Here is a 15,939-nt window from a genome sequence, read left to right as displayed (position 1 = left end):
GGTGGAGGATGTTTTATATGTTCGAATGTGTCCCCGTAGCAAAATTAACGTCATTTTAAAAATATACACGTGTTTGTAAAAAAAATTGCTATAGATTCACCTAAAATTATCGAATGTATGTTATCGAACTTGTATGTAAGCACGCGGAAATAAGTTTTCCTCTTTGATGTTTACATTAAAAAGCCCAGGGTTTCACACAAAAAAAAAGTAGCCTAAAATCAATTAAATTTCCTTATAAGTAATTTTTTTTTAAGGTGCCTAAGCGTTGGCGGAAGGGGTTATGTCCGGTTTAATTTTGCTGTCACAAGGAAAAAAATTGCAGAAATAGTTGGTGATTTCCCGGACATTTCCAAGGTTATCCGACCATTTTACTTTCCCTGACTTTTCCCTGTTTTCTATACCTGCAGCAACCCTGCAAAAAAAAAACAAATTTCCTATGTCTAAAACGGTGGAGTTTCACTCCTAACGCGCAGAAAAAAAAATTATTTTAATTTTAGCGGGGTCACGTTTTCGACGTGTTGGGTAGGCGTCGTCGGCCGTGGCCAAGGTCGCCGCCTGTCAGGCAGCGTCCAGCTAGTCTGGCTCGGGTCGAGGGCGGTGCCGCGACTTGCCGCCTGAATGGATGAGAGACCCTCCTCCTCCGAGGCAACACAAAAGAAGTCGGGATAAAGAGCCTCTTGCTCCTTCCCCCCCTACCCCGCCCCCCTCCTTCGCCGGGAGGCCCGAAACTATAATGTTCACGTACGACACCCGCCGCCCGTGTCCCCCTCCTCCCTCCCCCCCCCCCTTCGCGACTCGTCCTCCGCCGCTGCAGGAAGTGCGTGCTAGGGCCGCGTCATGAATATCCCGAACAAATCGACGCGCCGTAGGGGCTGAGGATTGGTGCCCCAGGTAGGGCCGCCTGCGATGCAACACACGGCACGGCCGTATAGCCACGATTTCGTGAAGGAGAAAAAAATAGGTGGGGGGGGGGGGGGAGTTACGAACAAGTGTTATTTATAATTTAACCTTAAAACAAGATTGATTGTCGCACTTAAAGGACCCCACGCCTACCCGGGCACACACACGGTGCGCAGAGCTTCAGGAAAAACCAACGCGATTTTTTAAAACTGCTCAAGATATCCGAGTGGGGAACTGTTTACGAAAAGCATTTAAGAATTAGCCGAGGGCCGATCAAATTTTTAAAACTGTATAAAAATTAAAATGGTTAAAAAACGTGATTTCAGAGTAATTTTTTTAGGAATAAAACAACCGATAAAGATTCTTGAAAGTTCTTAAGGGACTTGAATTACACTTTTACCTTCATTTCTTCGCCATATGATGTTAAGGTCACCCCTATGCAATACGAGAAGACTGTGCACCAGTTCGGTGTCTGGCGCGTAGAGGCGAAGAGGCATGCGATGCGCGAGTCAGTGTCGCCCTTAGCGCCCCAGCGCTTCTGGAGCTTGTGCGCACGTGAATTTTTACGACCGTCCTCTTTGGATCCACACACGGCGGAAAGCGGACGCAATGCGCTGTCGGCGAATTTTAAGTGATTCCTGTAATCCGCCCACGTAGTTATTTTCCAGTATTTCATTTTTTTATTATTATTTATATTTCAATATTGTGGATAAATCTTAATCGAAGAAGGTTGAAAACTAAACGTAAGCAACGGCAGACATATTTACGACGTAGTTTTTTGGGCAAATTTCCAATACCGAAAATAACCATTTCTCTATTTGAATTAATGAATCATTTAGAAAACAAGAAAATACCTATAGGCCTACCTGCCCATAAATACAAGGAAAATTCCATACCAACACAAGCGGGAATGTTGGCAACATCTAGCTACCATAACTCTAGCGCTAGACAACGTACATTATTAGAATAGTAACCAATTGCAATAGGTTTTTATAGTTATTTGGCACTGGAAGCTTTTTTTTTAATTAACGATAGTGAAAATATTTCAAACTTCTCCTGCAAGGTTGATACCTTCAAGCTTCGACTCACAGTGTTTTAACCTTGCTTCAATCCAGGCAAAGGTAAGAAATAAAAATTAAAAAAATTATAGTACATTGATGTATTACTTGTAAACTTTTAACTAGAATAAAAGCAGCATCTGATTAAAGAAATTTAAAATTCCTCTGTCGGTCTAGTTATGGTCATCGTAGCTGACTTCTGGCTAATGAGGTTGTGGTTTCGAACCAATTCAGGCATGAGTATTTTTATAATCAATAATTCAGTAAATTATTTCATTTATTTTCTTTAAAATTATATGTAATAATTTTTTTTCTTGAGCAACACAATGCCGTTTCATAATCAAAATACACTGCAGCCCGGTGAGCATAGTCTGACATAGCAGAATAATAAAAATAATAAAAATAATAAAAATAAATGTAAACCTGGCATTAAAAAGCTCTTTGCTGAAGCAGTTTCTACAAAGAGTTTCACCTGGCAGATTTTTAATAGTGTGGATTTAAATCTTTTAAACACAATAACATATCATCCTTCACATAAAAAAGTAAGCAGAATCAGATTGCAGAAATTATTATTTCGATGAAAATTTCCGATATATTTGTTACTTCAGGGACAAAATGCGTCCACGGAAATAACAAATCCGATAGTGATTATAGCCCCCGCTATCATTCGAAGGCAAAATTGAGTTTCCGTTCAGCATACGCGAATAATTTGTGTGTTGCTCGCCGCTAAGGGAATAATAAAGTGCGGTCAGAAAGACCGAGCGGGATGGAGGACATAGGACGCTGTTCCCCACTCCGGCGGTGCTAATTCGTCGGCCCGGGCAAGCAGCACCGTGTAATTTGGCGTCGTTAGGCCCGCAACACGCGTCGCACCCTCCCGCGGACAGTGACGGAGGGGGGAGGGGTTGGAGGGGGGAGGGGAGCAAAGTTCAAGGTCATGCGTTCTCACTACGCCATTCTTCTCTCTAGTTTTTTTTTTTTTTTAGTTCATCTTTTTACAGCTGGTAGTGTAAGTAGAGGAGATGACGCAACAGAGAGTAACGAAAAGCGCAACGCTCATCATGAGTGGGGCGTTAGATGGCAGAGACGGTGAGAGGGGAATATTGAGCGCTCCATCCCTCACACTCGGGCAAGTCTTAGTGAAGCTGATTTTTCGTTAAACTGGAAAAAAAAAAAAAAAACGTTTTTCTCTTTGAAAATTAAATTATAATTGTGAAAATTTGTATGGACATTTCCAATAGTGTTAGTGTGATTTTTTAAATTTAATAGTGTAATTTATTGTTTAGCTGAAATGTTCAAGTGTATTATTCAAGTGTGACGTTTTTCTTCTAACGCACGTAGCGCTTGTCAACAACACAAGAGATTAGTGTATACTAGTATGTGAACTGTGTGTACTGTGCGTTCAGTGTGTGTACTGTGTGTTCGGTGTGTGTACTGTGTGTGTTCTTATTTTGTTGAATGTGCGTGTCGTTTCGTTAAATGTGCGTAGTAAAATCTGTAGTGACTCTGAATATGTACTGGTTCCAAAGCCCTTGGTCTTTATAGAACAATTTTCAGGGATTCTTGGTTCTTTAGTAAGCGTAAAACATATTCCATTTGTCTAATTGATTGAACTTTATTTTATGATACTTTAGGTCTGACAGTTCGAAGACCTTATCTTGACTGCTTGAAATATGTTATATTATTAGCTATCGATGAAGAAGATATTGTGGTTCGGAAATGTTTGCTCTATACATCTGACATTGGCCATGCCCTGATCTCGTCCGAAGACACTTGGTCTAATACGTATAGCATTTTACATGAACTGTTTGGAATGTATTTCATACATCGAAAAAAAATTGACTTCCTTGTTAGGCAGCATGTCACATATTTAATTCGTCGGACAGGTATTTCGTCTAGAGTTGTTTTTCGTAGAGTGAATGATTAATAAAAACTCCAACAAAGGTAATGGGAAACAGAATATAAAATTTATTTTGAGCTTCAGTTATCCTTATTACTGGCCGAGAATCAAACCAAGGACAGAAATCTATCGCACCCATCATTATTTTAATAAGTGAAATTTATGATGAATTTTGGAATTTTTCCGATTTATAAATCAATAAATACAAGTTTCCAAGATGGCGGTAATATCGGCTTAATAGAGGCTGGTAAATGAGGAAATTAAGCTGCTTTTAGGACTTTCCACCATATTTATTGAAATTATTATGTTTTACATAAAATTCTTTTTTTTTGCATTGCTCAAAGATCGAACCAAGGACAGGAACTGATCAAATCAGTAAATTAATTTCATATTTATATCATGAATATTGGAATTTTTCCCAGTTTCTAGCTAAATAATTACGAATTTCCAAGATGGCACCCAAATTTCAAGATGGCGGGTGCTGCAGTAAAATAATAAATTTATTACTGCACTCTAGTGGGTTAAACTTAAACTAATATGGTAGTAACACAATCTAGTAGACAAAAACAAGATGGTGGTCTCCAGCAGATGAAAACAAGATGGTGTACATGACATCATACTAGCTGATGTATATATCTTGGCATTAGTGGTGGGAGGTTCTGTGGAGGAAGGATCAGTCATCATTTTTTGTTTGCCCTCACTGGGTTATAACCAAGGATTTAAGTTCATTTGTTATTAATATTATTATTATTTAATTAATTACCTAATTTTTTATACATTTTAAAAATTTTCAGATTTTCTACTATAAATTTACAGATTTTGAAGATGGCAGCCGTAACGAAATTGCAAAATTATGGAGTGGGGCATTCGATTCCTAGTTGGTGGAAGGTTCTAGAAAACCAAATGGTGGAATTCAAAATGGCGGAAATTTCTAGAAAACAAAATGGCGAAAAGTTCGAGAAAACAAAATGGCGGATCCAAGATGGCCGCCGGGGTCAAGGTCATCCAAAATGGCCGCCGTGTTATCACAATCTAAGATGGCGGTCGGCTCCATTGCTCCACGGCCTGAAGCCTGGTGTAGGAAATACATTTATATACTACTGACTCATATACAAAACTAAACTGAAGAAGTCAAGTTTCGCACGAGAGAAAAAAAAAGGCAACTATCGATCACTCGAACCCACTGATCGACTGTGGCAGCACGCGAGTCGTGCACCTCGTGCCCCGCTGGCGTCACTTTACGAACACCACATGAAGCTCACCCCGCCCCGCTCTGCTCCTCCTCCTGAGCGGCGTGTGTTCTCGCGCCATCGAGCCGTTACCCGCCCCTGAGAGCCCGCGGCACTCACTTCCCCGCCGCGGCTGCCCGCTGCGCGACACAGGAGTCAGTTCCCGGGCAGCGCCGTCGGGTCGCGCGAGAAACTCCGTTTTCACAGCCTCAGCGAACGTTATCAATTACGGAGCGACGACAGCAGACAGGACAGCCGGGTTCAATACATCCTCGACTTGCGTTCGAGTCGCATTCACTTCAAGACCTCTATTAATTTCCACTGACGCGTTAATATTTTCTTTCTTATTCATTCCCATGCTATCGCCAGACAGCTAAAGTTTAATTAATCGCCCTTTCGAGTCTATGCAAACGCACAAACAATAGTACGTTTTTCTTATGTGTCAGTTTCAATGACTCCTCTGATGACGAGGTGTATAAAGCCCAAATTATATATATATGTGTGTGTGTGTGTGTGTGTATGTGTGTGTATGTGTGTGTATGTGTGTGTGTACATACTTCAATAAATAAATTGTGGCAAAAAAAAAAAGATTGATTAGCTTGTTTAAAAATTTGATTGCAGGCGATGCAAGGAAACATTTGCACAAATACTTATATCAAAGAGCGTGGGTGTAATTGCGGGGATTAAGGCAAGTTGCTGCTTAATCTGGCACTTCTAAAGTCCTACGCACGTCCATGTGTATACATAATTATAATTACATGTGTGTTTATTTCACGGCTTTGCACGTAGGCACACCATACGTTATCATGCCTGCACACACATTTTTACTTCTTGTATTTATATATTAACTTAATTTGTATGAAAATGTACCACCACAGACGGAGCCTAGCTTTGCCCCGTCCCCCGACCCGCTCCACGCGGAGCAAACCAGCCATCAGCCGCTCGGACACAGCATGGCCACCACGCCGGGGTAAGACACGCTGTGATACCAACACCGAACAGCTCAAAGCATTTTTGAGAAAGAGCCTTGGCGTGGTCCAAACATACAAAGGCTGATAAATGGCACATGAATACCACCACCTTTCATTGAAACGATGAATTATGTTATGATTATATTTGTCAAAGTTTTAAGCTTAAGAAGTCTCAATTGAAAAAACCTGTATGACCATTTTTAGTTATTTGGGATTTCCAGCATAGCTAAATCAGCGGAAACATACTGAGAAAACCAATCAATACTGTCTGGAATAACCAGGAGCACACGGAGAAAACCAACTGAAGTCTTGCAAAATCAAGATCAGCGAATACATTTATATGAATTCTTGCATATTTAATTTTATGCTTAGCATATCCATGTAAGTTTTATAAATATGCATATTTTAATAGATATATGCTAAAATATTATTAATGTATTATGCATATTCATACTATACGTAATTCGACTAAATGTAACGTGGGTAGGACGCAAGATACCCTTTACCAACTAATGTGAATAAAAAAGTGTTTTTTAAACAGTACCTACCAATTTGCAGAAAATTAATCTTTGTGTAACGTGTAGCTATCTAATTATCATAAATTATATAAATCTATGTTGGCAATGGAAAAAGAGACTAATTTTTTGGAAACAAATGGGGTTATATTTTTCAGGACGATTTTTCCATTCTGATCTCTATGTGTAACACTCATAACTTTTATTATTTTTTTATTTGTACAGTTACAGTGGCAAACAAGCCGTCCAACCTAAAGCCCAAAATTTCCCACTGCCGAGTTTTATGGTCATGCTCTCTGCGGGCATGGTCCGTTGACTCAGTGTTTACAGCTATTGAAGGCTAAGCAAAAAAAAAATGTACCCGGTTCGATTTTCGGGTCCCGGACTGGTTGTTGGCTCGTCGCTTCGCCTCCGTGCTGCGGGAGGCGATAACGAGCCACCGCGCAATCACCGCACCTTGTCTGCCCTGCAGTCAGGCTGTTCACCTCGTCGCCATGTTGGTTTAACTTGCTCGCACGCTCCTGATTACGAAAGATGGTCTGACGTCGTGGTAAAGTGGGAATACAGGAATTTAAAAAAAAAAGTCTCGGGATGAAAAATGAAAGTAACCAACAGGCTGCATTTTAGGCACGCGAATCCAACCAGAATAATTTTCTGCAAACACAACATTTTTCCTGCTCATGTTCGAGGAGGGTGGTCGAGGGGGCGGAGGGAAATTACGGTGTCGAGAAAAGGCGGCGTATCGCGAAACCAGTTTGCGAATGCAATTTCACGCGGTGGGCCCACCGGAGCTACGCTGTTAAAAAATAATCTAGTATGTACACTGATAAAAATGTTCATCTTCAACCTACGAAGAAAGATTAAATTATTCAAGGATCTTAGTAAATTCCCGGCTATCTTCATAACTTTACGTATACTGAGTTAGCTCACTTTGAACATGAATCCAAAAGAATATTCTTTGTATTTCAACAAAACATTCAAAAACTGGTTAAGCCTACACTAAGAACATCTCTTATTTTGTCCACTTTCGCTAAGAACCAAACATACTCGTAATACAGCGTAGTTTCTTCAAAGATTCAGTTATTTGAAATTAGGAAGAAGTCGTCGTTTATTTAAATTAAATTCTTCGTTGAAAACCCCGTAAATCAACTGTAATTCCTAACAGTGTAAAAACACTAGTTACAATTTATATGGGGATCTAAAATAATTTGACAGATGTCTTCGTAAATTATTTTGCGAGTGCGGAATTTACACGCTTTTGAACATTCAAACTAATAAAATTCACTTCGAAGCGTTGAGAAACGTTCAAAACACCGCCAACTCTGCAACGAAATTCAATCTTCTTCCTTCGGTGTGCGTATTTTAGCGTTTTTACGGACGGAACACAGAACTGGGAAGTCGGAGCCCAGCCTGGTTTCTGTGAAGACCCGGTCACATGGAACTGCGAACAACATCCTCAATTTGTTCGCGGCTCCGACTTGTGCCTTGTCTAGGTTGTGTGTATTTGTGTAAGTGAGGCGGAATGATAAGTGAGACGCTCTCCTGGTGCTCGTAGTTGCGGTATCGCCTCTGAGCGTGACGGGCGCACACGCCAACTATGATAATTGAACGGTAACCGCAATGTCATAAATGGCGAAGATAAAGGTGTTGCGAGTCCCTTGAATGCTATCAAGAATCTGTGTCAGGGGGGTTTCATACCTAAAACGTATTCTGAAAACACGCGTTCTAGCAATTATCGCTCTTTTAAAAAAATACTTAAAAAAAAAAAACAATACGGTAAAGGATCTACTCATCCGCCCTCAATGTGTCCTTAAAACGTTTTTTTTTTTTTTTTCCGTAAACAGTCTCACTTGGATATCTCAAACAGTTTTAATCGCGTGTTTTTTGTTTCCTGACACTCCGCACACTATACGTGTGTCCAGGCAGGCGGGAGCCTTGATCTGGCAACACCGCGTCACAGGGCGAGGTGCTGCGTGCTGACGTCACTGAACTGCGGGCCTCGTGGTCCGACTGCACAGCGGGGCATCGAACCACGGACCGCGGGTCGCCGCCCGCTGCCTCTGCTCGCGTGATGTGGGAGATCTGGGTAGGCGCCGGCAGTGCTGACAAGGTCTAAGGGCTGAAGGACACAGCCAACTGTCTGGTTAGCTGAGCGAGGCAGGGGGGGGGGGCTAAGGCTCTTAACACCTTCCCGATCAAAGATGGGAGTATTCCCATGACAGTTTAGTCTCAAATTTACTTGCTCTGGAAGTTTCAAACTGTCCTGTAAGCCGACTGCCAATCCACACTTAAGGGCGCGCATTCGGGAAGGGTGGTGGAGGTGCAGGCCTAAAGTCGGAAAACAGTGCTTGTGAAACTGGACATTAGGTCTCTTGATTAGGTTTTGATTACGATGCAAATAAATGATGTCAAGTTGATTTGAGATGTGTTTCGAGTCGAATAAATAGGCGGGGTTGTGGTCGGGAATATGCTGTGCTGAGGAAAATTTCAAAAAACAACGCGGGAGGAAATATACTGATGATATTCGAGAACATCGGTTCGAATTCCAGTGGAAGCGGTTAACAACAACTGAGCTGCCTGTCCGGTCGCCCTACAAGCCAGGTTTTGCAGGTTAACTGCCGACTTGATGTCATACTCGTTGCATAGGTTAACCATCAATCGTGTTGCATGTTTTATATGAGGCGATGAGTAAATTTCACGAGGACGAAAAAATGGCTGAGGATTGGAGAAATTATGGAACTCGTCCGCGACGGATTAAATCCATATTGCTCGTCATACTACTGCAATAAAGTATGCCCGTGCTAGCGATTGTTTCCTTTTATCTGGCAAGAGAAGTCATTGCCTTGTTTGGCCGGGCCATTCAGGACGCGTTTGCTTACGCACTGGATGGCTGTGATCGGTGTGCTGACAAGTAGACGTGTACCTGGAATAAACTTCAGTCAACCACGAAAGACAGACGATGCTACCGGGTCTTAACACACACAGCTGGTCTGGGAATCTTTCCGCGAGAAGTCCTCGGCCCAAATGATACCTATCGGGTGGTTTGTTTGAGGATCATTCTCCGTTGGAAAGTCCGCACATTCCCCGCGATGCTTGACGGCGTAGGGCTGCGCGGCGCGATGAGGTGGGTGATGCGACGGGTGGGGGGGGGGCCAGGGGGAGAGGGGGTGCTAATGAAGGGTTAACAAACCGCCCCGGCCGCGCGGGGGAGCGCCAGGTGAAAAGGAGCTTCCGCGCAGTTGGTTATTTGCTAATTGAGCACTTTATGAAAGCCCTGCTTGAGTTGGTGGAAGCCCTCGAGTTTAGCTCGCTACAGGCCAGCCAAAACAAAGTTTGTGGAGACAACTCGTTTCTGTGTCCTCGGGAAAATAGGACAAGCAAGGCACTGGGGTTGTATGGATACGCGTATTTTTAATACAAATTGCTGCTAAAACTAATGTTAAACAATCGTCAAAAGTGTGAGTGTGTTGTTAATATTTTTTTTAATATATGTATCTTAAGGAAAAAGTAAGCTTTAACAGTGTTGCCAACTTCCAGGCACAACCATTAGTAATCACTTTTATGCATACAATTCAAAACGAGCTAAACAAACGCTTTGAAGTTGACGTAAGATACTAGACTCTACAAAATAATTAACACAAATTCCATACAGTAACGAGATAATTCATTCAAGTACCTAGCTAATATTAAAATTACACAGGTTACAAAATATTAAACAATTAAAAATTAAAATACGTTTCAGCACTCATGTTTATTTAAAAAGATAGACCTGATTATTATAAGAGATACATGAACGAGATTTGAAGTACGAAACGCTGATTTTGAGACGTCCTTAAGTTTCTCTGTTTTCGTAACAAAAAAACATAACACTCCGTATTTTCGTAACTGGGCGTTTAAATTAGTAACAATTATTGAAAAATACCTTTTGATACAGCCTACAGGTTATTTCTTCTGAAAATATTTTGGAAACTTCCATAAACTTCTGGAACATTTTAAAAACTTAATGTACATAACATATTTATGGTCTCCAATATTACAAAAGTATCGATTAAATATTTGCTCCATTTTCATGAAGCGAAAATAAACCGACTCTTTTTAACTCAATGTATCCACCATTGAATAACTTAGAACGATTTTCATATCATATGCCAATTAAGATAATTATTTAATTGTTTTAACCTTCAAACACCATTTTTCATGCCTTGTACTAATAACGTGGTCGTATAAAAATTTCATTTGCACCAAGGTTTAAATGCCACTGATGTGCTCAGGCCTCCAACTTCCTACATAAGAAATTTTTTTTGCGTGTGTTGAAAAGTTGGCGTATAAATGAAAACGGATTTTTAATTGAAACAGTGTGATTTTGTAAGTTAGATCCATATTTGAGGTAACAATTCAATGATGTGTTGTTAAAAAAAATGGCGTGGAGTCCATGCGCGGCAGAAGTGAAGCTTCTTGCTTATTAGGTATCTATATATATAAATTATTAGTATTTTTTATTGAACAAGAGATAATAATTGAGAATAGTTAGTCGTTGAGAAAACTGAGGAGTAGACAAAACACAAGCAACGTTACGAGAAATCCGTAGCATCACTGCTGCGTCATTTCTACCTCTCCCCTGCCGCATACCCTTCCAGCCGTTACAACTAGCATATAGCATGCTATGCAACGTACCTATTCCCCCTCCTTTACCGGCTTCCCATTCGACCGCTAGCGAATGCGTTGGGAGTGGCGTCGTCGCTCACGCACTCTTCTCTTTTAACCGTTCCCTCCACCACGTACCTAAATATTCCCCTCATGCAATCGGAATTTTAGTAACCTTCAATAAAAATTGTAGCCCCCCTCAGCACTTCAAAAGCCAGCGAGATGGTTGACTACGCCTTCAGAGCGCGCGCGCGTCGCGGTGGTTGGGGGGGGGGGGGGTGGCGGGAGGCTCACCTGCACTTCCTGTATGAGCTCCTGTTCGTCCAGGAGTACCACCTTGACGTGGAAGGCGCGGATCTTTCTGCAGAAGCACCGCATCGCGTCCGCTGCGCCTGCGCCAACAACAACAACAACACCCAGGGTCACAACTCACGCCGGCGGCCAACATTTCCAAATTGGAACAACACTTGCTACTTTTCAAAAATAATATTTGTAATTTTTTTATGAGATTACCCAATTTAAAATTAATTCAAGGACTTTAAATAAGTGTACCTGACCAAAATAACATCATCCTTCATAAGTCAAAAGATGTTAGTTCACTAATGAAAACTGTTCCCGAACTCCATTGTAATGGCGTGAATCTATTTTACCGTTTTCTCCTGCCCCAAGTATAAATCTGACTACCTTCACCAGTTAATTGGTTCATCTTCGCCGGTTAGTCTCTGATTGGACGTATCTCTGGTCGAAGGTTTCTTTGCTTCCGCGTGAACTGTGAGCCAATAGCAGATCCAGCACATTGGTATACGGATTTAAGTTTCAGCCTATTACGAAAAGAATCGACGAATTTGTCTATAAATAGGTGGTGATCCAATGGCCAGGGACGTTCAAGCGCACAAAACATTTTCGTTCTAGACTGTCGCCAAACAATAACGCTAATTTTGCAGGTTTTTAAATCACCAGGCGTGGCCAATCACCATATTTTGGGTGTTGCATCACGGAAATGGTGAGATAGGAAAATTACTCGGACTACGAAACAGCACAGTATGTCTCCACGGTTGCTAAATACACGCCACGGTAGCATCTGAGTTAAAGAATAAAGATGGCGATCAATAATTTCAATACTAGTTATTTTGAGATTATTTCTGAGCTGTGTTTTAAGCAGAGTTGTAGATAGTCAGACTCATGCAATTTAACGGAGAGTTATTCCGTGCTTTCCGTTAAAACATTTTAATTGTATATGGCTAGAGACAGGAAAAATTCACGATTTCGATGAGCTCTGGGATGGACACCACAATCCTCTACAAACTCGGACAAATACTACCTGCTCATTGGCTACTGACTTGTCAGAACTGTCAACTAGGATGCCAGTAAAACGGGTCTTCATTGCCTCAGAGTCCTCCAACTAAACTGGTTTTATTTTAGCCTATCGCGAATTGATTCCACGAAATTTTCCGGTCTATATCTATGGCAACAAATTGATAATGCATAATTCTTACTAACACATGTAAATGTGTAAATGTCTAATTTAAGCTAATCGAGTGGACCATGTCAATAAATGTCTTTGAGTTTGAACCTTTTTTGTGCTTTGGCACATAAACACCCTCGCATATCCCATATCACGTTCACATTTAGCGATCTGCGTCTCGTGATTGGCTGTGATTATTCCAGATACATCATGTCTACTGCCGGCACACCGATCACAGCCATCCAGTGTGCGATCAAAAGCGCCTCTAATGACCCTGGCCGAACAGGGAAATGGCTCTTCTTGGTAGACGGCCTGCCAATTACAAGGAAACTATCGCATACCTATTTTTGAGCGATCAGTAGAGACCGGAAAAAATTCGCGGATTCATTTCGTGATAGGCTGAAATTCAAACATGTGTACAATTCTGCTGGTTCCCGCTATTGGCTCGCAGTTCAACTGGAGCTCTCTGGGCCAATGAGAGACTATCGACCAAAGAAGCGTCGAATCACAAGCTACCCAGTAGTGGAGACGCCTCACAATAAATTTAGTACCCAACGAACACGCGTGTTTACTTGAGAAATGCAGAGGATAACGGAGGCTATCCTAGAGGTCATTGAATCCGCGAATTTTTCCGGTCCCTAGCGATCAGGTTATTTCGCGGGGGGGGGGGGGGGGGGGGGTGTTACAGAGACCCCCTGCGCGCTAGATTTGAATATATATACTGTATAGAAGTCGCGAGTGGATAGGATTTACTCTACGTTTTTCAGAAGCGTATGATGAGCAGTTTGGGAACTTCACCGCTGCAGTGCGCTGCGGTAACGCCCTGTATCATCTTAGTTGTTATTATTTACACGTTAGAGTGCAGCACTGTCGCCCGCTGTCATTCCCCGCACCCCCCACCGATCATTCACTGCAGCTCAAGGTCGTTCAACGGGAGGGGGAAGGGGTGTTTGAAGAGTTCGACACTTGTCCGCTAGGGACCACCACAAGTCGATTCCCTAGAGATGGTGGCGATTGCGGCGGTGAATTAACCAACTACCTCAAAACCGTATTAGAAATGTTAACCTGGGCTGGCGACTTCTATACAGTATATATATTCAAAGGCGCTAGTGACTGCGTGGCACCGTGGACCTGACAGAGAGGCGGCTGTCCCCTCCTGCCGCTCCGAGGCGAACACGCGCCGGAGGGAGCGCGGGGCGCGGCGCGTGCAGCGGCTAGGACCTGCCGGCCATTGTCCGCGGGTCACGTGACAGGCGTGCCCGAGCGCCGCTCCCCCGCGCTTCCTTTCGGCGGCCACAAGCATGGCTTCCAGGACACACTTCCCTTTATCTTAACTTTCGTGGGCGGTGCAACATGTGGAGGATATATATACAAGCAGATGACATTGACGGTTTCTTCCTTCAAAGAACATCCTTAGGGGCAGGTATTTTTCGCGTAAAAAAAAAAATCTGAACGCCTATTAGACTGCAAACAAGGTATACCCGCACCAGCTGGTTCTTCCTTGGTATCGGCGGCCGTCTGCGAGAGAATTCGTTGCTTTATCTGTAGAGACCGGAAAAATTCGCGGATTCATTTCATAATAGGCTGAAATTCAAACATGTGTACAATTCTGCTGGTTCTGCTATTGGCTAGCGGTTTAACTGGAGCTCTCTGGGCCAATGAGAGACTATCGACCAAAGAAACGTCGAATCACAAGATACCCAGTGGAGACGCCTCACAATTTAGTACCCAATGAACACGCGTGTTTACTTGAGAAATGCAGAGGATAATGGAGGCTATCCTAGAGGTCATTGAATCCGCGAATTTTTCCGGTCCCTACTTATCTGACTGAGCCACTCAGGACGCGTTTGCTTCCGCACCGAATTGCTGTGATTGGTGTTGTCACATTCAACATATGTACCTAATAGAAACACACCCAATCACGGAACACGTGCGATTCTACAGTGTTTCAACTTTTAACTAGTCTCGGAATCTTTTTCGCGAAATATGCATGGCCCCTAAACATCCTTCATAATAATTCGTAGGTACTAGGAAAAATTTCGATGACTTCGATGACCTCTAGGATAGACTCCACAATCCTCTAAAATCTCGGACAAATTATATATGCTCATTGACTACTATCATGTAAGACGTGTCAACCGGTTTGCCAGTGATTATATTTCTTTTGTTGAGGGATTTCATTGGCTCAGAGTCTTCAAGCCAAACATGGATCCAATCAGAGAAGCAGTATGAAGGTAAACATGTTTTGAATCTAGCCTATGGTGAAATGAATCCGGTCTTACTAATGATAATTGTTTATCATCAACTTAAAAATAATTAAAAACCGAATTGCAATTTTATTTAAATAATTGAAAGTTTTGTACTAGCCCCACAGAAAGTCCCTTTTTCATTTTTAAATGCCTCAAATAATACATACCCACGTGCGTTAAAGACCGATATTACGCAATTACTTTTAATCCCCCTTACGTAATGGGCGGCTTATTCAAAGATGAAAAATCGCTCGAGATTACTGGAATATTCTAGGAACGATCATTTTCCTCTTAATCATATCGTTGAAACATTTTTTTCTTCAAGCGAACAGTTACCCAGACTTGCCGATAAACTGCACAAAAAAAACGCAGCGAGAAGCAAGTTTGCAGCAATCTAGTGGGTAGTGATGAGAGATCGTTGACCGTTTCTGTCACAGCTATTAACTTTATAAGGTAGCCTAACTACAGATCAAACGAAACATTACGCCATGCTTTTCTTTCCAACACTGGTTTTTATTAGATCCTTGTTACTCGTCATCTATAGTGTTTTTATCTACCTGTTTAACGTTTTGCCTTCAGAAATGTTGCCTATTTTTTCAGCGATTAAGTCTGTGTAGTATCTAAGTACATTTAAATGTTATTTAAATATTTTTTTTTGCTAAGGTGGTGTAATTTATTTGTTATTAAAGTTTGTCTCTATTTAAATTTTGGAAATATAATTAGTAACAAAGATACATTCTAGAAATATATTTAGAGACCGTATCTATTATTTTGCGGAATTTTCGATAACCAAGCTATATTCCACAGAGAAATTGTGAACCACCCACTGACTGCCGCTTTTTTTTAGGTCATCTCTGTCTTTTGTTGATCTGCATGAGATTCGCGCAAATGATGTCTAAATGATTACCAATGGTTCGAGGGGTACTAGGGCGTGTTCAAGTAATGACGATCCAATCATTAAAAAAAAGTTCAAAAGGAAGCATGGTGGTAAGATGAATACATAAAGAG

The 15,939-nt window shown here is 41.8% G+C and overlaps 1 protein-coding gene across 3 annotated transcripts in view; it reads right to left on the bottom strand.

Moving 5' to 3' along the window:
- The window catches only part of LOC134532847 (band 4.1-like protein 4), a 415,376-nt gene that overhangs the window by 386,032 nt on the left and 13,405 nt on the right, over positions 1-15,939 (bottom strand). For all 3 annotated transcript variants that reach the window (XM_063369829.1, XM_063369830.1, XM_063369831.1), the window contains exon 2: positions 11,512-11,609. In XM_063369829.1, coding sequence (XP_063225899.1) covers positions 11,512-11,595 — 84 coding nt within the window. In that variant the 5' untranslated portion in view covers positions 11,596-11,609. The remainder of the gene's footprint in view (positions 1-11,511; positions 11,610-15,939) is intronic.

Source organism: Bacillus rossius, chromosome 6 (assembly GCF_032445375.1).
Source record: "Bacillus rossius redtenbacheri isolate Brsri chromosome 6, Brsri_v3, whole genome shotgun sequence".
Lineage (NCBI taxonomy): Eukaryota > Metazoa > Arthropoda > Insecta > Phasmatodea > Bacillidae > Bacillus > Bacillus rossius.
The sequence above is the reverse complement of the archived record's forward strand: the minus strand, read 5'-3'. Positions and strand labels throughout refer to the sequence as shown.